Raw genomic sequence first — 22,904 nt, 5'->3', positions numbered from 1 at the left:
CGGCCGCGCTGCTGTCTCCGGCACCCCCTGTGCACGTTACCGCAGAAACCCTACCCCCCCACCCTGCCGTTCAAGCGCACACAGCACGCCCCGAGCAGTCCCCCGGCCCTGCGGCACAGCAGCCGCCTGTGTCTACTCCCGCCCCTGCCGCCGTTTCTGTGCGGTTCCCCGATCCCGGCACACCATCGCTTCCGCTGGGAGCGCCCCAGCTCCGCGAGCCACTTAATGCCGGTGCCGCGCTGCCTGCACGGATGTCTGCAGTCCCCCCGTGCCTGCCCCTGCTCCAGCTCCGTCTCCCGGCACTGCCGCCCCGCCAGCGCTGTTTCTCCCCGCGGCACCACCACCCACCCCAGCCCAGCCTACAAGCTCCCAGCAGCAGCACGCCGCGATCCAGCCACCAGCCCTCCTGCCTCCCGCGGCCGCAGCCCCAGCCCCTGGTTCTGCAGTCCTGCCATCTCCCGCTCTGCCCAAACCATCCGCCACGCGAACTGCTGCCATCACAGCCTGCCGCGCAGACCTGATGACGCAACCCCCGCATGCGCAATCGCTGCAACACACGCATGCGCAATTGCTGCAACTCCCAGATCAGCGATATCACTCCGCACAGACTCCTCCAACCTCAGCACCGCTCCCGGGACCAGCCGCGCATCCTCCCGCGACTCCGCCGCGCAGCTCCGCCCCGCCTCCTCGCCCGCCGCCACCGAGATCAGCTGCGCCACTCCCGAGCTCTGCCGTGCCATCGCCGCCCCTGCCGGGTCCCATCCCCGCGCCGCAGCCGCCCCTGCCAGGGTCCCCCGACGCCGCCCAGCCGTATCCCTCCGCGCAGCGCAGCCTCGCCTCAGAAGCCGCGAGCAGGGGGGGAACGGATGGGAATGATGCAGCTCCAGTGGCACGGGAGACGGAGAGCCCCTCTGCCGGAGCTGATGCTTTAACACAAGTAAACTCTGAAAAGCAGCCAGATTTGTTTGCAATGAGCCCCAGAGTCCCGCCAGCGAGCGACGGGGATCTTGCAACCCAGAAAGAGAAAACGAGTTCTGAGAGTTTGTCAGCGCTACCTTCTGAATCAAAAAATCCTCCAAAGTGCTCAGATTATTCTCAATTAACAGATTGCCATGAAATAAGACCCCAAATCTATAAAGATGAAAGTCTTAGTCTATTAACTAAGCCTGTGATAGCTAGCCAACAGCCTGACAGTCCTAAAACGTGGGCTCCCATCCACACTCTCGAAATTAAAGAACTAAAAAGTGCTATAAGATACAGTGGCATTTGCTCTCCATACCTTAAGCAACTGCTAAAAAGTACCCTAAAAGGAACACATCAAACTTTAAAACGCATTTTAAATCAACAGAAAAGGGGAGAAGCCCAGGATACACCTCAAAGAAAGTTGAATAAAACCTTGTATGTTTTTAATTTCTTGAATAGCTCTGCAGAAGAGCCTGATCCCCCCATCTATAGACATTTCTTAAACAACAAAAAAGCAAAACTGAAGGAGCACCCCCTAGTTTTAATTAAGACTTTAGCATCAGGAAAAATAGAAGACCTTATGATCTTATAATGTGGGGAAAGGGATTTGCATGTCTCTCCACAGGTGAAGGAACCAAGTGGATTCCAGCAAAGAACGTGAAGCTGTACCACGCATCAAAGCCCGCTGTTGGTTCCACTTCAGCCAGTGACCCTGCAAGTGGAAGCCAAGAAGCAAGCACCCAGACCTAAAGTGCGCAGAATCACCAGAAGAAAGCGATCTGCCAGAAACAGCTCAAGAAAAGAATGGAGTTTTAGCATTATTTGTGTAGATGCATGTTGCTTTTAACCTTTTGTTTTTGTTTTTGTAGCGAAGCTTTACCTGTAAATCAACCAAAGACAAATGTTTGGGTTGCTTTAGCCAAATCTGCAGGCTCCGATACCATCTGTCTATCTGACACAAGCCCTGACAAACCTTTTTCAACCTGTTTAGTTGGAATACCTTTACCAGAAGGTTTTGGTAATGTTACTTTTGATAAATATTGGCCATATGATAATCATCACATTTCTCCAACCCCCAGCCATAGACACCAAACTTATATTGATTATCTTTTATTAGCACATGGGCATGGCTGTGAAGATTTTGAAGGATTATGCTGTATGAACTTATCCGATCATTCTGTTTCCATTCACAAACAGTTACAAAACCTAAGGGACCTAGCTAACCAAATTACAACAGATAACCCGTCTTGGCTAGACAGTTTGTTTGATGGTTGGAGCTTTGCACCTTGGCTAAGGGAACTCTGTAAAATAGGCTTGATTATTCTAGTAGTAATAATTATAGTTTTAGTAGCAGTACCTTGTATACTTCAGTGTGTGCAAAAAAATGACGAGTAGGACTATGTCTAATATCTTAATTGTCCATTGGAAAGGGGGAGATGTTGGGGAAGATGGAACAGGAAAGCCTTGTAAATATGAGTGCCTGACAAAAGATTTTGGGAATATGAAAACTACAGGCAACATCGAAATGAAAGCCACTTTTGAAATACCAAGTCTTAGTTACTGAACAACTAGAAAACAATGGTATGGCCACTGAAGATAATCCCCTCTTGATGGAACAATACCCTCTGCTTGCAAACAGGTCCAAGGGTCTGAGCAGACCCTACTAGCTCAGCAGAAGGGGTCCAAAGAGTAGTTTTTAGAAGTTAAGATGTAACACTCTATGGTAATATAAGAACCCTTATAGGCTGTATGTAAATGCTATAGGATTTGTATCTTGTATTAGATTGGTTAGTGATAATTAGAATATTCAGTACAGAAGATGATTTATTGTATTGTAACCAGGACTTCAGACACTTCATTCCTTTCCTTCCTCACTTCTACTCTTGCTCTTACACACTCTCTCTCTCACCCACTTACTCTCTCCTGCTTACTCTCTTGGGCCTGCTCAGAGCTGAGTCTGGCAGCTCTGAGCAGTGCCCCAATACCCACGCCTTTACAATAAACCGACTGTGTCCCAAGACCTGCCTATAGAGATCTCTCCGTCTCCGTCCCGACCGAACCCGTCCGTAACCTACACACAGGCCCGGCTCCTTTTTCCCTCTAGCATTTCTAGATGCACATATCCTTGTTCCTGAAACAATAGGTACCTAGGCAGCCTGGCACATCCTGCATTCTGAGCTGGCATATCCATTTTGGCTCATGAGACAGTATCACTGTATGCTGATAAATGTGGGTATAGGTTTGTTTCAAAAGCCAGTCCAAGGCAAGGTTTCCCCACCAAGGTCATAAGAATGCTGAAGATAGAAATGTCAAAAGACACAAAGCTACTGCTCCATTCAGTAATCCCAACCCTGCCACCTTCACAGCAGATGCCATTGCAGAACACATCTCACTGCTGCAGAGGTGCCCCTGATAAATTCCTGGGAAACAGTCTATCTGGGCTGAACATGCACATACCATTCTCACTCTGGAGTTTTGTCTTCTGAGTAGTGAGGTCATTCATGAGGCGAGTCATTTCCTCCAGTTTTGTTTTTGTCTCATTCAGATGGTCTTCGTAAGTGCGACAAAGCTTCTCTGCATTGGCCTAATGGGAATTGGGAGAAAAGACAAAGTTGTAGCCGCCAGGCAGACATTTGGAAGCTGTAGCCTTCAAAACGTATCCTTTTTTCTGTGTGTTTGTCTTTCAGAGGAATGGCGGATAGCAAAGACACAAACATCACAGCAGTAGAGCAGGGAAGAGCAGCCCCGTGTCTATGATCTCAGGCCACGGGACGCCCCATTAGACCACTTTTCCTGGTTTTTTTCCTTGAATTGTGTTCTGCATGTAAGCACCAGTGTAAAAAGACTCTTCAAGAACTTCAGCAGCAGTCACATGCCTATGAAGTTCAGGCATAGCTGCCTCATAATTGCTAGATGGGAAAATCACCTCCAATGAAAATTGCTCTACTGATTCTGCTTTAATTGCCATTTACCATAAATTGGGTTTGATGACAGCTTTCTAACTATGAGAATACTGACATTTCTTTTCCTCACTTGCACTGAAAGAAATCTATTTAGAGTGCTCTGAAAGCTACCGAGATTATCTACTCAGGAAACAAAATCCACAATTCAGCTGTAGGAAGTGAAAATACACAGTGTGATCATGCAAGCCTTTGCTTTGCACTCTGTGCTAACATGGATCAAAACTGTGAACCAAGGGCAGCATCTGAAAGGACTCTGCTTAGGGTGAGAGATATCCTGCCCTGGATGGCATCACTCCAGTTGTCACCAGCCTGGAGGAGCCTAGTTTACGTGACATGTTTTTGTGCCCTGAGATACATGGATAAACAATATGCCTGTGACTGAGGATGCACTGTGTGTTTCAGACGGGCCATCTTAATCGCTGTCCCATCTCCAGGGGAGAAGGGTTGTACCGCCAGCTGGGTAAGGGAGACAAGGTGCAAGATACCAACTTCTAAAACACTTCAGCCATACCAGGAGTCCTGGGAAACCTTCAGACCAGCCTTAGCTACACATGACTTTTGGGGGCTTTGGGAAGCCTCAGGACCCTTACTTTTCCCTTGACCATCTGCTCCATGTTGGACGACAGATCATCCACTTCCATCTTCAGCTCGCTTTTCTCCTTCTCCAGCTTCTGCTTGACCCTCTGCAAGTTGTCCAGCTGCTCCCCCATCTCAGCCACACTGTCTGCGTGCTTCTTTCTCAGCGTGGCAGCTGTGGCCTCGTAGTGCAGTGTGGCCTCCTCCAGGTCGCGCCGCAGCTTCAGGAACTCCGCCTCACGCTTCTTGTTCATCTCCAGCTGGGCAGCTGTGGCTCCCCCAGCCTCCTCAAGACGCTCACTCAATTCCTCTAGCTCTCGGGCCAAATCTGATCTCTGCTTTTCCACCTTGGCTCGAGCAGCTCTTTCTGCTTCCAACTCCTCTTCTAGTTCTTCTATACGAGCCTGCCAGAGAGACATGAACACTTTTGGGTCAGTTTTACAATGATTCCCATCAGAGGACCATGAGGCACCTTGCAAACTGTTAAACCCTCTGCCAGCCCACATTTTACCTTGCTGGCAGAAGATCAGCAGTTAAAGGACTTGCTCATTTGTGCCAGTAAATCAGATCCTGAGCGACAGTAATGATGATGAGTCACATCTTGCTTGCAGTAGATTGCTCTGCAAGTTCTAGTTCAAGACATATAGGTCCAGTGCACTGACCTTATGTTCATGTGTTTGACATTCACCTGAAGTACATGCTAACAGGAGTGACAGCAACAAAATCTCATTTTAAGAGCTCAGTGACTGAAGTAATTTCTCTCTAGGAGTGTTAAGACAGGGTTTCAATACAGCAGTATGTAGAACTGCATGGATAACGAATATTTATTTGGAGCAGTCTTTTTTATTAAAAGATTATTTTCACCAATCTGCACTTTACATCCAAGTTATACAAATATTCTTTATTAACAAAAAAAAGTGGAGCTGTTATTTTTGGGTCCAGACATTTTGTTTGGACTGTGCTGAATTTCGTTGGCCTCTTAATTTCTGTTGAAACTTTCCTGCGTGATTTAACCTTTTCTCTAAATTTCAAATCCATGCTTATCACTGCTGATCTCCTCTCCAGCAACTACCCTCACCTCCATGGTTTGGAACAATATTATTTGCTTAAAACAAAACACCAGAGCCTTTCTGCCTTGCCTGAAACCACTACCATTCTGTGGTCATATGTCCTGCTACTGGGAGGAAACACTATAGAGCGAGCATCCTGAGGGAAAAAGGAATCTGTCTGGGAAGCTATGGAGATGTACCACTTTGTGTCTCAAAGAGGAGCTGCACCTAGCCATAAAAAGTTTCTGCAAGGTCTTTCGGTGAGGCACAAAGAGAAACTCATCCTAAAATACACGATAAAAAAGCAAGCTGACCTGAAGCTCCTTGATCTTCTTCTGCAGCTGCATCACTATAGCTTGTTCATCTTCTATCTTGGAATTCAGCTGGCTCATTTCAAATTCTTTCCTAGCACAGAAAGGAAAATCCTACTGTGACAATTTGCCTTAAAGCTTCAAGTTAGGATTTTGCAGTTTTTAAAGAGTTGTTCAATAAAACTTCTAATGTATCTAAAAATGAAAACAATTCTCATGTATTGTAATTTGCATGAAAACACGTTTTCCTCTGAGCAGCAGTTTCCAAGTCAAGCCTCTGCATGCATTTGTGCAGTTATATTTCTGGTTCTTTGTCTCATACAAAAATAATGCTATTTTCAGACTCAATGGAAAAACATATTTAACAGAGTCAGGTCTCCCAACAATCTATGATAGCTAGTTAGGATGAGCAACTTTATAGAGTTCCTTCTTCCGGAAAGCTTCCAGCTTTCTCCTCTAAGCAATGAAAAACATTAGAAAATTTCTGGGTCACTTTTTTTTAATGTAGGAAAGTTTAATGAATTCTAATGTTTCCAGCATTGTGTACACAAGAGTAATTTTCCCTCCCTCCTTGGCTCCACATTTTCGTAATGGCATTTTCTTTCAGCCACCATCAGAGCAGGATGACACACCTGAAGGCTCTTAAACGACACTGTAACCGTGCTGCTTTATTTGGTACAACAGAATCAACTTCTTACTTTTTCAACTTTTCTTCCATCTGCAGCTTATCATTCTCCAAGTCCATGACACTCTCTTGGGTCAGCTTCAAATCCCCTTCCAGTTTGCGTTTTGCCCTTTCTAGATCCATCCTCACTTTCTTCTCTTGTTCAAGTGATCCCTCGAGCTTTAGGAGCAAAGCCACATAACAAATATATTGAGCACAGATGGTTTACAACAGTCAGATGTAGGTTGTGCCTAGTTCTGTGCTGAGTTCTAGTGAGCTGTGAAGCAAAAGCACTTAAGGACAAGCATCCTAGTTTACATTTTTGTTTTCTAGCAGCCAGTGGGCAAATGGGCTAAAGAAATAAAACAAAAGCGTTAGTCCATGCTTTAATTTGTGCAAGCATTACAGTTCTCTTGGCAGCAAAGTTCTGTTTGACTTCATGCCACTGACACTGCAAGTGCAAGTTGGGAGGATTTTCCCTTGTTATTGCAATCCTTTGAAAGGCTGAACACAGATAAATTTTTGTAGTGTTCCTGTAATTATACCTTTTACAGACAGCACAAGGACTACATTTCTAAAAGGACAGGAACACATTTCAAAGCTTTGCAACCTTTCAGTCTCACGAAAGGTGCACTGTAAGTGGTGGTAAAATGAGCCTTGTGAAACATAAAGGCAGAGCCAACTTACATCATCCACTTGCTGTTCCAGTTTCACTTTAGCTTTGCTCAGTGTGTTGACCTTGTCCTCTTCTGCTTGTAGGTCATCTAGAACTTGCTGATGAGATTCCTGCAAGGACTTTTTCTCCTTGGTAAGTTTGCTGATATTCTCATCAAGTGTTGCCATTTCTTCTGTCAGATTTTTGACCTGTGTGAGAAAGGAAGATGTATTTGTAAGACTTTGAAGGAAGGGATTATCATAACAAGGCTCAAATGACTATCTGGTCTGAACTTGTAATCAGAAAAACAAGAGAAAGAAAGGGATTTATCCCCTCCCAGCACCTCGTGACTTTTTGAGTGAAATTCCCATCAAGGGAGTTAATGTCTGCCAGTTTTTGGTGTGGGTATAGTATATGATTTCAAACATACTAAATTCTTTTCAGAGTCACTCCCATTGTCATGGACTCCAGCCTCTGATTCTCCTTGGGAGAAGCAGGAGATGAGCTTTTTACATTTACAGACTTTAAGGAGGAGAGGTGGAGGAATTAATGGTTACAGCAGAAAATTGTTTACTTAAAAATTCCACAAATAGGTATAATTCTTCAGCTGAAGTGCACTAGGACTCACTTCAAAAAAAGGGAAATTTAGGCTCAGAGTTAACAATTTTTACCTCATAAGGTCAAATTACTGACCCTTCAGTGTGGCCTGTGTAACAAACAATGTAAAACCATCAGCAGACCTGTAGCACTTGTCATAAAGGTAATCCATGCCCAGCCTCTTTTGAATATGTGAAGGTGAAGTTTTGAATGTACCTTGTTTTCAGTAGCATGCTTCTCTTTCTCTACTTTTGCAAGTGTTATTTCAAGATCATCAATATCCTTCTTGAGCTCAGAGCACTCATCTTCCAATTTTCTCTTCTTAGAAGTCAGCTCAGAATTCATCTCTTCCTCATCCTCAACCCTCTCTGTCAGTTCTTTGACTTTGGCTTCCAGCTGAATCTTGGATTTAATCAACAAGTCACATCGTTCCTCGGCATCTGCCAGAGTGTCTTGCTCCTGGTGTGGCACAAGGAAGAGGACAGCAATGACTGCCTGGCCTTTTTTCTCCCTTAGTTGACCTTTTTTCTCCCTCACTTGTCCCCTATCCTTTAAGTGGTCAGGGAGCCTGATCCAACATACACAGCAGCATAAGGAAAATTTCCTACTCTTGATTTCAGAAGACAAGTAATTAACAGAGCAGGATGAGATAGTGGTGAACATGACTAGTCACATATGAGATTACTTGCCTGTGTTACTGCCATAGACATTGCCTTGAACAGAACCCGTTAAGATTTGCATTGTTAGCCCACCTGGTTATATGCTAAAACATGAGAACTTCTATGCACTCTGAATTTTGGCAAGACTCTGACAAGATCAACAGCTTATTTTTATTAAATTCCACTAACACTCTGGTCTGTAAACCTTTGAGTATCAAAGAATGTCTCATAAGTATATAAATCTATGTATCTACTCACAGCTTGGAGCTGGAGAAGCAAATCATTTTTTTCCTGAACTAAAGAGACTTGCTTTTCCTCAAGTTCCTTTCTCCGGGCTTCAGATTTTTCCAGGGCCTCCTTCAGTTTCAAGAATTCTTCCTTCATAGTGGCCATCTCCTTTTCAGTTTCTGCAGACTTCAGGAGGGGCTTGATCTTAAAGAAAAGCTTCATCCAAGGCCAGTTCTTGACAGCCATAAAAGCACGGATGTTCCACTGAATTACAAGAAGGGCATCCCTGGTTTAAGAGAAAACAAACAAAATTCCCTAAATCTTAGCCTGAATTGAAAAAGTGAGGGTTTCATTTTCATTCTCAGTCAGTTTCATAGGTTTGTTCTGAGCAATATTAGGAACCTGTACTAATTTCCAAGAGATACAAGAAACTTCCTCCAGATCTCTTTATTTTTGGAGACACAAAAAATTTCCGAATCTCATTTTTACCAGAGCTGCAGGCAACTAATATACAGTTGCTATTATTTTTATCACACATCCACTTAAAGCTTTTAATTTAGGGTTATCTATAGCCTTAGGAACTGTAATTAATGGCTCTATTCAACTTATAATTAAATGGTAATTACTATTATCTGCTAAGATTTAAGGGGGTGCCTTCATACCTGCGCTCCACTATCTTCTGAAACTCAATCCGCATCAATCTGCCACGTGCTCTTGCCTGGATCATCGTTAGGATTTTTGCAAGTCGCTCATCCCTCATTTCTTCTAGATGGCCCAAGAGACCAGCCTTGAAGAACACCTGGAACATGCACAGATGTCAGTTCACCACAATGAAGGATTTATATCAGAGTTACAATGACCTTGCTGAAGTAGTTCACAATGGCATTCTTTTGACTCATTATAAACTAGAAGAGTATAGAGGGCCAAATACTACTTGCATCCGGGACTTCACTGTACAGTTCCAGAGTTGTTTTCAAACTGGGTTTTATCTCCCCAGTTTTGAATAGGCCAAACTATTGTATTGCCACAATATCTTTCAGCTGTGGCAGGGTTCCAAGTAGGTGAGCTGAACCACAACTCCTGACTCCCAGAAATCCCTGCTAATGGGATCATGTGAGAATTGCACGTGGCCTCATTTCAAAAGCTGCAGCTGATCCTGTGGTCCATCTATGTTTGAATGTACCTATATTATACTAAATAAGCTATTGTTTTACTGGGGGGCATGGAGCATCAGCTGCTGCTGTGTCTGCTTGTAGAGTTGCTCTAATAAAAGCTTTGTGGAAACTTGAGCCAGAGAGTTAAATTTCCTCTAACACAGCTTAAAACCTGCTATCACTTTGCTGCTATTTTGCTGGTTCCTTGTATTATTAAATCTCCATTAAACACCACCACCATAAATTGCAGTGTTCTATTCTGCAAATTAAATACCAGATCTATTACTTTTCTATTTACATAAGCAATGATGGTCTCTTCTGGTTACCTTGGTGTGTCCAAAACGATATTGGCTATGGTCAACTTCTAAAGATGCCATCAGTTTTTCAGCAGCTTTTCTGCTATCCACAAACTTATCCTCTGGGATTGCTCCTGGATTCAGGATGCGGTACCTGTTTAATAACAGATGAGCAATGTGTAAAACTGGCCTAGATTCTGCTTTGTTTTTTTTCCCTCTTCCCCCAAAATTAAAAAAAAAAACAACAAAAAGACCCAAACCAAACACCCAGGGTAATCTCCTGCTTTGTATCTACACAGACACAAGGAAGAGAAGAATTCTGCCTTCCATGTCTGCCAAACTGAAAGGAAGATAAACCTGAATGGAACAGGAGAGATCATAGCTCAGCATTACCTTTGTTTGAAGTCAGCATAAAGCACCCTGTTTGGGAAACCCTTCCGGCAAATGCGGATGCCTTCCAGGACACCATTACAGCGGAGCTGATGCAAGACAAGGAATGCATCCATTTCGCCTGCAGGGGGAAAACAAGGCTAAATTAAATGGAGTTTCTCCACAGGGCTTCATCTTCATTTCCCAAAGGAAGTTGGAAAATGTGAGCAGTCATCTCCTGAAAGAGCAACACGATTGGATAAGGTAGAAAGCACAGACAGTATTTAAGTACAATCTGGTGACTCAAAAGTACGTAATAGAATGACAGAGTTAAATATTCTAAAATTTTAAGACTATTGTCTTTTTCATACCTGGAGTTTTTGATTCATTGGGGATAATGCATCGTACAAAGTGAGGAGCTGTAGATCTTAGGTTAGTCATCAGCTTATTTAAATTTTCCTAGAACAGACACATGAAAAACATAATTAGCTTTAGCAGTTTAGTGGAATTCAAATCACTATTTCTTTGGTTTGTTGTTTATTAAATTTAAGAAGCTCATCTTTCTAAAAATTATAAGCTTACCAAAATTATTAGAGAGAAATGTGTTAAAATAAACCAAAGTATGATTTCATATTATCATAGTATTCCATATCTGTTTCAGCAAAGAAGATACGTGTTTTACTTACAACCCCAGAAATTCAAAACCCAAGATGAACAGCAGGTAAGATTCAGTATCATCCTGTGAAGCATTTCTGTAAAGCCAACAGCATCTTTGCCTAGTCACTTGCCCACTCAGCAGGGAGAGCTCACCTTTCCCACGTGTTCCTCATAAAGGCTGGGTTTTTGTCTCCCGGCCAAACATTTTCCCATTATTAGTCTTAATCAGACATGTCCCAGACAGACAGAAAGCTAGGTCAGAAGAAGCCAACCATTCAGGGATCACCAAGCTCTGGTGAGTGTTTTGTCTAGTAAGTAGGAAATGGAGACGGTGGGAGGTGGAATGCAATGTCATCAGCACAACTCAGCAAACTGCAATTTTCTCACACACCAGTCAGGACAACAAACAACCTGAGCTGGCTACTAAAGCTGCTTGTGTGATGGAAATTTGGCTTCTGTCTGTGGCTTATTGATTATTGTCTGAGTGCTCCTTCAGCCACCTGTATGCCTCTTCAGCTGGTAAGACGCAGGTCTGCATTTCCTGTGATTTCCCTTCATGGGGAGTATCTCCAAACAAGATAAAGTGACATAACTAGTGGGTAACTACATTCTTCCCAACCTGAGGTTTACATACATTACATCTTCCTCAATGTTACCCATAGAAACGGTAGTAATGGTAAAAAATGGTAAATAGCCCCATTTTTCCTCAGGCATGATCCTAGTGACAGCTTCCACCAGGAGTACATACCAGTCCCAGTAGAAGGGAATAACTGAGGAAACAAGAGGCTTTATGGCACTTCATTCAACAGCTTTTGTTTTCCATGACTGCTCTAACCCTAGGATCCAATTACAAGCAGTAATCAGAGAGGGACTAGCAAATTACTTGTAATCAGTTCCTGTTCCAAAGACAAACATGAAGCTGTAAGCCACAAAATAAGTGTTAAATGTTGTTGGCACCATTCTCTGATACTTTCTCAAACACAGTAAAAAGAACAATCTCCCAACTGCTCCAAGATGATGAAATGGAGCAGGCCCTGACATTCAGTTTTAATAGCAGTGTATTTCTTTAGCCAAGGTAAATAACCCCATCTATGAGTCAAATTTCAATGCTGGATTTAAATTCCTTCTTCTCCATTACAATCCTTAACATTCTTCTTCAACGCATTGTCTTAAACTGCCAGGTGCGGAGAGGTAACAAACCTTGTGCAATGAGGACACTGTTTGGAAAGAAGCACCTTTCTTGCGTTTCTTTTCTCCACCCTGGTCACCTAGGGGGGAAAAAAGAAGCATAAGCCAATCTGTATCTCAGTAAGGGGTGCAGGCAGAGTGTGGAAAACAGACCATTTTGATAGTGCTGCTCTCTTTGACTAAAAGACTCTGATTGCTCAATTTTTACACAAGACATTCTGTACATCATGTGTGATATATCACACATTTGCAGCTCTCTGTCCATAGTAAGGAATTTTGTCAAAGACCACTGTAAGCTTTCTGGATTGCATTTGCATTTCAGATCTATCCTGCACCGCTTGTTATGCAGAAAAGCTCATAAATATGAATAAGGCAGAAAAATAACTTTTAACAAAAGTAATTTGTAGTTTGTTAAAAGCCCCATAGGGTGAGATGATGTAGAAAAAGAAAACTTAAAGAAAAAGAATGCTTACAGAAAACTTATACTGCACATTGTACTGTATAGAAACTGATTCTCTGCTATGCAGACTCTGAACTTGTGCAAGTAAGATTTGTCTAGAGTAGAAGGAAATAAATATTTGTAATTTTAGATATAGTAACTTTGCACCTCCTGAATTTTGCTTAAAGCTTTGGAGTCAAAATCACTCAGATCCTTCCAAGGAATGCTAGTTTCTGACAAGACCTTTACAAAGCTTTCCAAGTTCCAGACACGACCCAAAAATGTACAGCAATTACTGCAGCTTTCTAAGCAGTGGGCTAGATCATACCCAGGAGGTCTGTCATTCTGTCTGTCACACCTGTCAACAAGAGTCAACATAAGAGGAGAAGTGAAGACTGCAATGTGCTTGATGCAATTATCCACAGCCTTTCCCCCTTCAGAAGGTGACACTGCTGAGACTGGAAAAGGCTAATCTGGACAGGCTGTTCCTTTCTCCTGACACCAAAGAAAAGCAAGGTAGTATTCTGACAGACAGGAATATCCACAGGCAAATAGGCAGTTAGTAACTTGAAAGGATTTGCTAGTGGCAGGATGTTTGTTATTTACATTCAGCTCCATCTCATTCCCATTGCGAACTCTTCAGCCTGCTTGCTTCCTAGGAAAAGTGTCATGTGATTCATGACAAGAGCATCTCTTGAAATGAGGCTCTAATAAACATGTTGTAAGTGATTGCAACTTCAGGACATAAGAGCTACATCTTTGTAATGAATACCAGTTATTTATTTAAGATCAATTTTCTGGATGTTTGTTACTTGTCTTCTCATGAATAAAAGAGTTCTGTGTAAACGATAGAGATTAAATATGTCCTCAGATACACATTATTAGATTGTACATTAGTACAATGTGCACTGTCAAATAAAAAACAGCAGCAAGCAAAAAGGGAGACATATTGGCAAAGCCTTCTACTGTGGCCAGTGTGGAATGGTGTTCCAGAACCATCAGTGTGTACTTGCTGCTAATCCAATAAAATATTCCAAAACTCTCTCTTCAACTTGGTATTTATTTATTTCAGGGGGGCTAGCAAGGAGTACTACAGCATGAGGAACAAGAGCTGTTCTTTCTTGTTGGCATTTATGCACACAATCTTTTGTGCAACATTTGGCTGCATATCTAAACACTTGCATGCTCAAACTCCCACTGGATGGGTCACAACACATCTTTCCTTGCCACAGTTGCTCAGAGGTACTATACATTCCAACTAGCTGAGTTAATGGTCTCCTTCCTGTAACTGGCAAACTCCTACAGATGCTGTACACATCTAAATAATTAGTCACTGCCTCATCTAGCACTGAGGTAATTGCAGTTGAGAGAATTGCTTAGTTTCTGAAATTCATTCCCAAGCACACATCCCAAAACCCAAAGAAAGCCCATGTGAGCTGGTTCTGCTTACCGCTGTCAGCGCCAACGTAGCTTTCAAACAAGCTTGCCAGGAGTTTGTTGGATGATTTCTGGAAAATGCCTACTACAGTTTCATTAAGCGGGTCCTTGTTCTTCTCAAGCCACCCAATGATGTTGTAGGGAACCTACAGCAAGGCATTGAAAACAAGCCAGAGGTTGCAAGTGCTCCCCTTCAGAGCAGCCAGGAGTTCTTTGTGATTTGGCTGGAAGCCAATGACTTTTTGTGAAGAGCTGTGCTCAGAGCAGTACCAGCTGCCCTGGTTTTCATCATTTCCCTTCCAGTTCTCTGCTTCCTAATTCCCAAACCTCTCTTCCTAATAATTAGCTTGTGAATGCCACATACCCCTTCCAAACTATCTGATCCCTACATCTTCTCATGGACTCCATGTGGTTATCTGTGGAGATGCCACATGGCATTGGTGTCCCAGGAACCCTATTAAAAAGTGCTGAAGTATAAATCACACAAGTAATAATTTAACTTCAAAATAGCATTCTACTCTGGAATAATTGGGGTTTTCTAACAGAATCTTAATGATTATAAACTAACTCCAGGACTTTGCCACAGCTCTGTTTAGTGGGAAAATATGTTTCATTATCAGTACCACAAGGGAACAGAAATTCTAATTTTCTTTGCTGAATACATTAAAATCTACAGAGAAGTACCAAGATCAGCATTATTTTTTTTAATAAATACAAAATTAGCTTAATGCTCAATTATACTTTGAAATTAACAGCATCAGGTAAATTCCTGCTCTGCTATGCTGAGGCTTCTTATCAATCATAGTTTGATTAAAAAATTCCTGTGACCCTCTCCAATTCTTTCTGCCTATCTGGCCTGAAAACAGAACTTCAAAACTGGACAAGTTTTGGTGCAGGTATCACAGTACTGGATTATGTTCTCATTCACCTCATCACCACTGAACCCGTAAACTCAACCACCACATCAGAGCTAATCCTTTTGCTAATTTGACATATCGGTCCTAAAATCAGTAAAGAGTGATGTCTTTTTTTTTAACCATCCCTTGAGTTACTAAGAAATTAGTTCATTTTTCCAGGAAATCTAGATGAAAAATAGTTTAATTATGCTGCTGCTGTTTAATTACTGGTCTTCATCTGGTTCTAGGAAAAATGATAAAGGCAAAGTAAGGCATATTTCCAGCAAAGTACTATTAGCCCTCCTGATTTTTTTTCATTCTATTTGTATATCTAAGGAGCAGATGTCCTGGAGTCTGGTGGCATCTTATGCTGCTCCAACACTTGTGCAGAGAGAGTAGATATTTGCTTTTACTCCTCACTGTTCCTTTCTTCCCCTCTTCATCCTTCCCATCCTCCCTTATTGTGTGCCACAGCCAAACCGCACTTGGAAGACCTCTGATACAAAGTCTACCAGCCAGCAGAGGAACTTACTGCACCAGCATAATGAAGGAGTTCAAAGTGAGCTTCATATTTCCTTTTCTTATCAGGCCTGGGCTTCTGAAAGTTGGGTGACTTGCCAAGATGGTTGTCGTAGAGTTTGGATTTGAATGTCATATCAGTAGCTTTCGGGAACATGCACTCTTCTTCAAGGATAGACAGGATTCCCAGTGGCTGTGGATTTAAGAGCATCTTTGTTGGGAAATGTTTAGGCTACCTGCTTTCAGTGGCTACGCAGCCTGTAAGTTTTATCTGATGGAATTTGAAGCCTGCGAAATTTCTTCTCAACCTGAGAAGGAAGTCTTTGTCTATTCTGTTAAAATAGAAACCACCCCTTTGATGATTCAGAATGTCACCTTTGACTATTCAGTATGTCACTTCTGCCTTAGGAGGCTTTATGATGGCTTCCAGAAAGGGCAGCTGGACCAACTAGCCTTTTTTCATTCATATCTCGGGAAGAGATGAATGAACCTCGGAGCACTGGGCAGATTGGTCTTGAGGGATTAGGATCATGCACAGATATCCTGCCCTTGGACGAGAAAGTGATCAAATAGAAGACAATTTAATAATTAGCCTTTCTACTGCTGTTCCAAATTTCCTGCTAATGCAAGAAGCAAAATTTCGTGTTTCCTCACAGACCAGCAGGGTTTGATGCTGTGCCATAAAACATGGCAGAAAGAGAGATAGAAAGAAAGGTTATCCAGCAGGGGACAGCTGTCCCCACCAGGACCACATTATACTCACAAAGAAGGGAAACAGAAAGGCATATCCCATGCTGGGGAGGTGGTAAGAGGTTTCTTTCCTTTTCAGGGTAGAAAGAGCACAAAGGACCTTACACATCAGCACATAAGGTGAGAAAGAGGAGCCTCACAGGGCACAAGACTAAAACGTTGCATTTGCCCTGAAAAGCGGATGAGTTTGATATTAAGCATATGTGGCACAGACTAAATGGAGGAACAGCAGGGACAGAGAAAGATAAAAGTGCAAACCAGGGAAGATGATCCAGCCATACAAATTACCAGTTACATTACCAATTACAGCTTTGGCTGCTGTTGGCTCTGTAAGGCAGAATTAAAAAGGTAAAGCTGAGTAGCCACAAACACTGATTTTCCTTTGATTCTGTATTGCAGGTAGAAAGGCAAGAAGTTTGTCATGCTGCTTATCCTACTCTGTTCACTGGGCCGAGAGGACACATCCAGGGGAGCATCATGAATAAAACCAATTCAGTAAATACTCCTTAGCATGTTCATACCTTCTCGATTAGATCGATGCAGGCCTGCAGGTCCATGCCAAAGTCAATGAATACCCACTCAATGCCTTCCTTCTTATACTCCTCTTGCTCCAGGACAAACATGTGATGATTGAAAAACTGTTGCAGTTTCTCATTAGTGTAATTGATGCACAGCTGCTCAAAGCTGTTAAACTGCAGAAAGAGATAAAAAAGAAGCATTTGCATCGCAGTTAACTTGGTGGAACAGCAAGAAGGAAACTGTTTACAGCCCAAAGCATATGAGATGCTGTTCCCAGGAACTATTGGCATGTCCAGCCAAGTGGTTTTTACATCTGTTCATGGAAAAAAACCCATGTAAAATCATATACACTATTTGCCTTATGGCTTTCTCAGCACTTTGCCTTCTGTTCATTTAGAAAGAGAAACACCCAGCCAAGAGCTATCTCTTGGCATCTTTTATGTCCTTCCACCCAGTCCTCACACATTAATACTCACATCAAAGATTTCAAACCCAGCAATATCCAGGACTCCAATGAAGAACTGCCTTGGCAGCTTAGTGTCCAAGGTCTTGTTGATACGGACCACCAGCCACTTGAACATTCGATCGTACACTGCCTTAGATAAGGCCCCGACAGCATACAGAACCTAAAATACATGTTTCAGAATACCACTGTGTGAAATAAAATTCACTGTGGAACACAAGGATTTTGGTGCAGTAGCCTGTTTCAATGTCTGCTTACAGTTTAAATGAAATTTCACAGTGGTTTGTACAATCACCAAGGCATAGTTAATACAACACACAGCTTCTCCTCTTATCTCTGCTGAATTTTCTCCAAATCATTGCTATATATGTGGATGTCTACTAACACGTACGTAAAGTGCTCGCAAAGTACATCTTGGGAAACAGCTGGAAAGCAAGTTCCAAATGATTTAATCCATTATATTTCTGTGGAAGTAAGGTATCAGAAAGCTCACAGGTCAGATGCCAGCTATGATGTCCAGAGCTACTGCCAGAATAGGGAGGAGATCTATGCTCAGGTTGTTAATTGACTTTTGCTTCTAATTTTTGAGGGATGCTATGGCATGAGCAGGCAATAGAAAAAGTCTGTCTAAAGTCTCTTCTTTAGCCTATGCACATTTACACCATTAGGATAGACCTCTCTGTAGCATTTTCCAGTTTCTGAGCCTGTATCACAGGGTGTCTTCAAACAGCAACTTTGATTGTAACCAAAATGCTGCAGCATTTTCTACAGTATTGCTACAGTTGTAGCATAGCAACCCAAGGACTTTTTTTCCCCTAAATTAAGAGATAACTTTAAGTGGATATTGCCTTTAGCTGATTGAGGTCACACAGAGATTAAAATTACATGAATAATGAATGAATGATGAGTGAATAAATAATCCATGGCTCAACACTTCTAGGTAACTATTCTCATCCAGAATTAGCTATCAATCCCCATGTGGCTTTACTGCACCTGGTTTCCTGGAGTGACTGCTACTAACACATCAGAAAAACAATTCTATCAAAAGCAGTGCTGGCCAATATTCCTTTGTCAGTCTCTTCACCAGTTTCTCTCAATTATGCCATTTATTTCCCCAAGTTTGGGGATATAAAATGAGAACAGCTACTAGAGGCTCATGTTAATATTTCCAGCAGCTGTCTGTCTCTGAAATGTTACAGGCAAATCCTCAAGGCTTGCAAGACAGGTATCCAAATATCCTGAAAGCGTCTCCTCACCTGTTCAACACTTTGACCTTTGGTCACATACTCGTTGCCAACTTTCACTCTTGGGTGCAACAAACCCTTAATCAAATCAGAGGAGTTAATTCCCATCAGGTAGGCAGCTTTGTCAGCACCTGGTCAAGAGAAACAAGGTTTCAATTGGCTTTAAACATCTACATGGAAACATGCCCAGCTAAAGAAAAAGTATTAAGCACATCCACTTCCAAAGACAAATTGGATAAAGACTTTGGTCTCTTAATGATTTATGTTAGGTATGCCTGTACTGTCCCTTATGGTAGGTCATCTAACTAGTTGATACCCCAGTTGCTGCAAGAATCTTCCTTAAGAAACTCTTCAGGTTTAGGGAAAAGATCATATCTCCGCACTGGTTATAGACAGTTTCAGGTGCAAGAGAAAGTAAAGAAGCAAGACCTGAAGTCACAAAAGAGAAAGTTAAGACAGCAGCATTTCACAACCATTTTGTGCAAATGGTCTCAAAAACAGAATTTGATCCTGTTAGCCTGACTGTGTCTGTTCATCTCCTGCTGAGTAAGGTCATCCACCACTGAACAAGCCTGTTACAAATACAGCACTCTTGGCTGATCAGTGTGCAAGAACAAAGCAAACAGGCTGCTGCTTCCTCAGCACACTGCCTCATACGTGCCAGACTTTTGAAGCTGAGGACTAATTTCAGCTGTTATTCTTACTTTCAGTGCCATCAGCCTCTGCCTGCTCTTCTCTGGGTCTTTGCTTGAATTTCATGTTCCCAAAGTGCATGATGGCACCTGTGAGCTTGTAGGAACCAGCCTTCTCGTCAGGCACAAATCCCAGGATGTCCATGGCTTGCTATGGAAAGGAAACACAGATATTTTGTCACTTACCTGGGCAAAAGTAGCGGTGTTTTGCAGCCCCGCAATCTACCTTTGCATGGCAGATATTACTATCCTGCCAAGGGGTATTATCACCCAAAGCAGCCACTGGAACACCCTGAAGACCCAGCAGTGGCAGGGGAACCAGGGCAAAGCTCTCTTCATCTAGCATTTTATATACAAAAGTTATAAAAGAGGGACATTACATGGACCACATTCAAAAGTGTAACGATTTACCAGGCCTTGTGCTCGATGGTCTGAATGCAGTTAACACCCATTCCTGCTTTTGCTTTAGTCCAAGAGTTCCAGTGACAGAAGTTAGACTCCTCCCAGCAATCTTCCTCCCCTGATCTAGGAAACCCAAACTCAGATCTATACAGACTTACATCTGTTGCCAACAATTCTTCTCCATCATCCAAGTTGTCCACTGTAACTACTCCTTGTGAGCAGAAGTGGTAGTCATATGGGTTGGTAGAGATCAGTAGCATATCTGTAAAGGAACTGCCAAGGTCAAAACTGCCATCCATTCAGGTTATCCTCAAAAATGGAGATGGAAAAATCAGCTGTAACCTACATTTGTCTCTGCACTACTGAGTTGTTTTGCTGTTTTTATTTTAATAACTGCAGGGCAGAAACCAACTCTCTTATTCTATGTTAGTCTGAAGACGTAGAGAAAGTGTGAATAAAAAGATTATGGAAATACTGCATATTAACATCTATTGTGCATACCCATCTATTAAGTTGAGCTCATAATTTCCTGTATAGTTCTACTTTCTGCCTTGCATGCCTTTAGGGATAAAAATCCCATCTAAATAGAGAGGATAAAAAGATTTTAGTATGATCCAAGACAGGGACTATGGGCATGGCTCCCCTTTTTTATAACAGACTCACAGAACAGTGACTTCCAGCACTCTTTGCGGAAGACACCTGGCTTTTGACAAACAAAAGTCAGAATATGGCTTGGCCCATTTCTCATCTTTCCTTCATATGGAAACCCAAAAATGCAGAGTTATTTTCTACAAAGCTAGCTAGCTCCAAAAGTACAGGCAGAGTCCTGCTTCCTTAAATCAACTGAAAGTTTCAGCCACATTCACCAGACTGAGGTTTCATCTAGATTTCAATCTTTTATATGCAGATATGTAAATATATGTCTATCAATGTGTGTTTATATGAAATCTTATTCTCTATAAGCCTGTCTTACTCTGCTATGTAGTCACTATGATATATATCAATTTATCTATAGTTATCCTCATCCATACTTATTGATATTTTTACTTATCCATATTTACATATGGATGTGTTTATATACAAGCACATACATTTTGTGTCTACAAAACACAAGTCCCTGTTGGCTTCAGCTTCTTCAAGAGCCTGCAGACATGCTCCTGCTAGCCAGAAAGGTGTGTGCTGTTGTGGAGTACACAGAGAGTTTATGAGAAATAGAGCATTTTCCCAGCACAGGGATTCTCACAGGAATCTCAGTGCAAAGCTTCCTTGAAATCTTTCCCGTAATCATTGTTAATTAGGCCACGTAAAGCTTAGAGTGTTAGGGACTTGACCACGCACTGTCAGGATAATAAGACTTCAAAAGAGATTATGATTGCTATGGCTTAGTGGGAGTTTAGAAGAGCAATAAAGTGACTCCCCAACGCATTTTACAAAATGTGTTCCTTCAGAGCACAAATTGAAGTCAGCAAACCACATCACTTAAATAACCAGTGAAGGTTTTATTCAAAGCATTAGGAGATAGGAGCAGAGAGGTCTCGGCCCCTCTCTGCCCTTCTCCAGAGGGTCTGTGGGACCACACTGAGCCAGGGGAAACTTCAAAGGGGTAATTGCCACATAATCAGCAGCAGGCAGCTTTGAATATTCCCCCCTGCTACACAACATTCTGGGATGCCAGCTTTGTCACTTGGGGCAGAAAGAGGAAACTAGCTTTTCTTCATGGACCTATAAGCAAATCTTCTCATATGTGAAAATCTGGATAATTAAAGTTTTATCACCACAAATGCTTCTGGAGGCATAGCATTTTCCAGATGTTTTGAGAGCTTGGATTACACACATTCAGTATAATTCAGTGCGACACTTTTTGCTTTTATAGTGCTAAGTTTTAAAAGTCCTGCCTGAGTCTTACTCCCATTAGATTAATCTGTAGTATGAGAAAAGTGGTCTCTGCTACTGACACTGGAACAACATCTCTAAAAGATTGACAGTGGAAGTTCAATTTCACCAAGTGGAAGCATAAGGGCCTTTCTGCACATGGGTTTGCCCCCTAACCCTTTCTTATCCACTGTCTATTCAGTTTTGGGTTCTTAAAATCTGCAGATTCACACAATGCTTACCTAGTAACTCCGGTTTCTTTCCTGACAGGATTTGGTAGAAGATGTGATAGTCTCTTTCACCAGGTTGCTGGAAAATCACTCGGGATTTCTCCAATAAATCTACTCACACAAAGGAAAATTCAGTGAGAAAGGCTCTTGTGGCTTTCAGATGAGCAATTGTATTTTTTAAAAGGAGGGAGTTTGCTGCTTACAAATCTCAATATCAGCAGATGACAGCTTGCCTGTAGTTCCAAAATGGATTCGGATAAATTTGCCCTAATTGACACAGAAGAATATTCTAATTAGTGCATATAGTATACACAGAGGGAAACAAAGGATGATGCTTGAAGGAAATCATTTGGCCCAAAGAATTAGTTTATGCCAACTCCTTGGCTTTGCACAGGCATATTTTCAATGAAAAATATCGAACAATGATATTACTGTCTTCCAAGCCTAAATCTGTATACAGAGCTATGTAATCTGCTTGTGGAGAAAGGATAACAGTGTACTTATCTGCCAGGCTAAGGCATGGCAAAGCACATGGCTTCCAGTTGCATGAAGAAGGTTTACTGTAATGCAGTACTCAGAGCAATAAGCCTGGGCTTAAGACACACAGACTCCTTTTTTTGGCTTCTCCTCATTTGCAGTCCTAACTTACATGCAACTACTTATGTCAAAAGAGTGCTGTGATTTTACACAGCTTTGCCCATTAAATTTACATATCCATCCCTGCCAATTCATAAAAATTTTGTAGTTTTTATTTAGTTTCTTATATTCAAACACATGAACTTTTAAAAACAATTAATTTCCATTCTAGCTGACAAGCTCCTTATACAATTGTGTAGCTTTACAGATGCTTACAACCTTTGATCCTCTCCACCCCTTCCAATCTAATTTTTAACAGGATTTGTTAGGGAAGCATGGGCTCCAAACTCAGGCTTGTCATCCTCATGCCATTCCTTTCGGACCTCTGAGACAATGTCAACCAAATGTGGCAGAGGAAGAGCTCCCAAGAGGATTGCTCTCCTGCAAACCTAATGGAGAGGAGGAGAGCCCCAAGGTGAAGGCAGCACAGCAGGGACAGCTTACTGAGCCAAAAGGGCAAATGTAATGGCCCAAGG

At 42.2% G+C, this 22,904-nt stretch overlaps 2 protein-coding genes across 14 annotated transcripts in view; one reads left to right on the top strand and one right to left on the bottom strand.

The window, feature by feature from the left end:
• Positions 1-13,816, top strand: part of HHLA2 (HERV-H LTR-associating 2) — a 51,342-nt gene extending 37,526 nt beyond the window's left edge. For 9 of the 13 annotated variants that reach the window (XM_042031597.1, XM_042031598.1, XM_042031586.1 and 6 more), the window contains 2 exons: positions 7,286-7,334; positions 10,415-13,816. The gene's annotated coding sequence lies outside the window, so the exon portion shown is untranslated. The remainder of the gene's footprint in view (positions 1-7,285; positions 7,335-10,414) is intronic. The other 4 variants (XM_042031590.1, XM_042031587.1, XM_042031589.1 and 1 more) reach the window with 4 other exon arrangements.
• The window catches only part of MYH15 (myosin heavy chain 15), a 56,336-nt gene that overhangs the window by 21,844 nt on the left and 11,588 nt on the right, over positions 1-22,904 (bottom strand). The window contains exons 10-30 of the mRNA XM_042031583.1: positions 21,996-22,059; positions 21,805-21,903; positions 19,849-19,952; positions 19,301-19,439; positions 18,609-18,727; positions 17,366-17,515; positions 16,892-17,062; positions 15,634-15,813; positions 14,219-14,351; positions 12,342-12,409; positions 10,856-10,943; positions 10,509-10,626; positions 10,146-10,269; positions 9,328-9,464; positions 8,696-8,951; positions 7,995-8,237; positions 7,214-7,390; positions 6,561-6,706; positions 5,866-5,956; positions 4,517-4,906; positions 3,421-3,547 (exon numbers count right to left, since the gene is read on the bottom strand). Of these exons, the coding sequence (XP_041887517.1) occupies positions 3,421-3,547; positions 4,517-4,906; positions 5,866-5,956; positions 6,561-6,706; positions 7,214-7,390; positions 7,995-8,237; positions 8,696-8,951; positions 9,328-9,464; positions 10,146-10,269; positions 10,509-10,626; positions 10,856-10,943; positions 12,342-12,409; positions 14,219-14,351; positions 15,634-15,813; positions 16,892-17,062; positions 17,366-17,515; positions 18,609-18,727; positions 19,301-19,439; positions 19,849-19,952; positions 21,805-21,903; positions 21,996-22,059 (3,124 nt within the window). The remainder of the gene's footprint in view (positions 1-3,420; positions 3,548-4,516; positions 4,907-5,865; positions 5,957-6,560; positions 6,707-7,213; positions 7,391-7,994; positions 8,238-8,695; positions 8,952-9,327; positions 9,465-10,145; positions 10,270-10,508; positions 10,627-10,855; positions 10,944-12,341; positions 12,410-14,218; positions 14,352-15,633; positions 15,814-16,891; positions 17,063-17,365; positions 17,516-18,608; positions 18,728-19,300; positions 19,440-19,848; positions 19,953-21,804; positions 21,904-21,995; positions 22,060-22,904) is intronic.

The sequence above is a fragment of the Corvus kubaryi genome, unplaced genomic scaffold, assembly GCF_017639235.1.
Source record: "Corvus kubaryi isolate FWS band 111438036 unplaced genomic scaffold, C.kubaryi_AGA036_p1.0 37341, whole genome shotgun sequence".
NCBI classification, from domain to species: Eukaryota; Metazoa; Chordata; class Aves; order Passeriformes; family Corvidae; genus Corvus; species Corvus kubaryi.
This window is presented reverse-complemented; position numbering and strand designations above follow the sequence as displayed.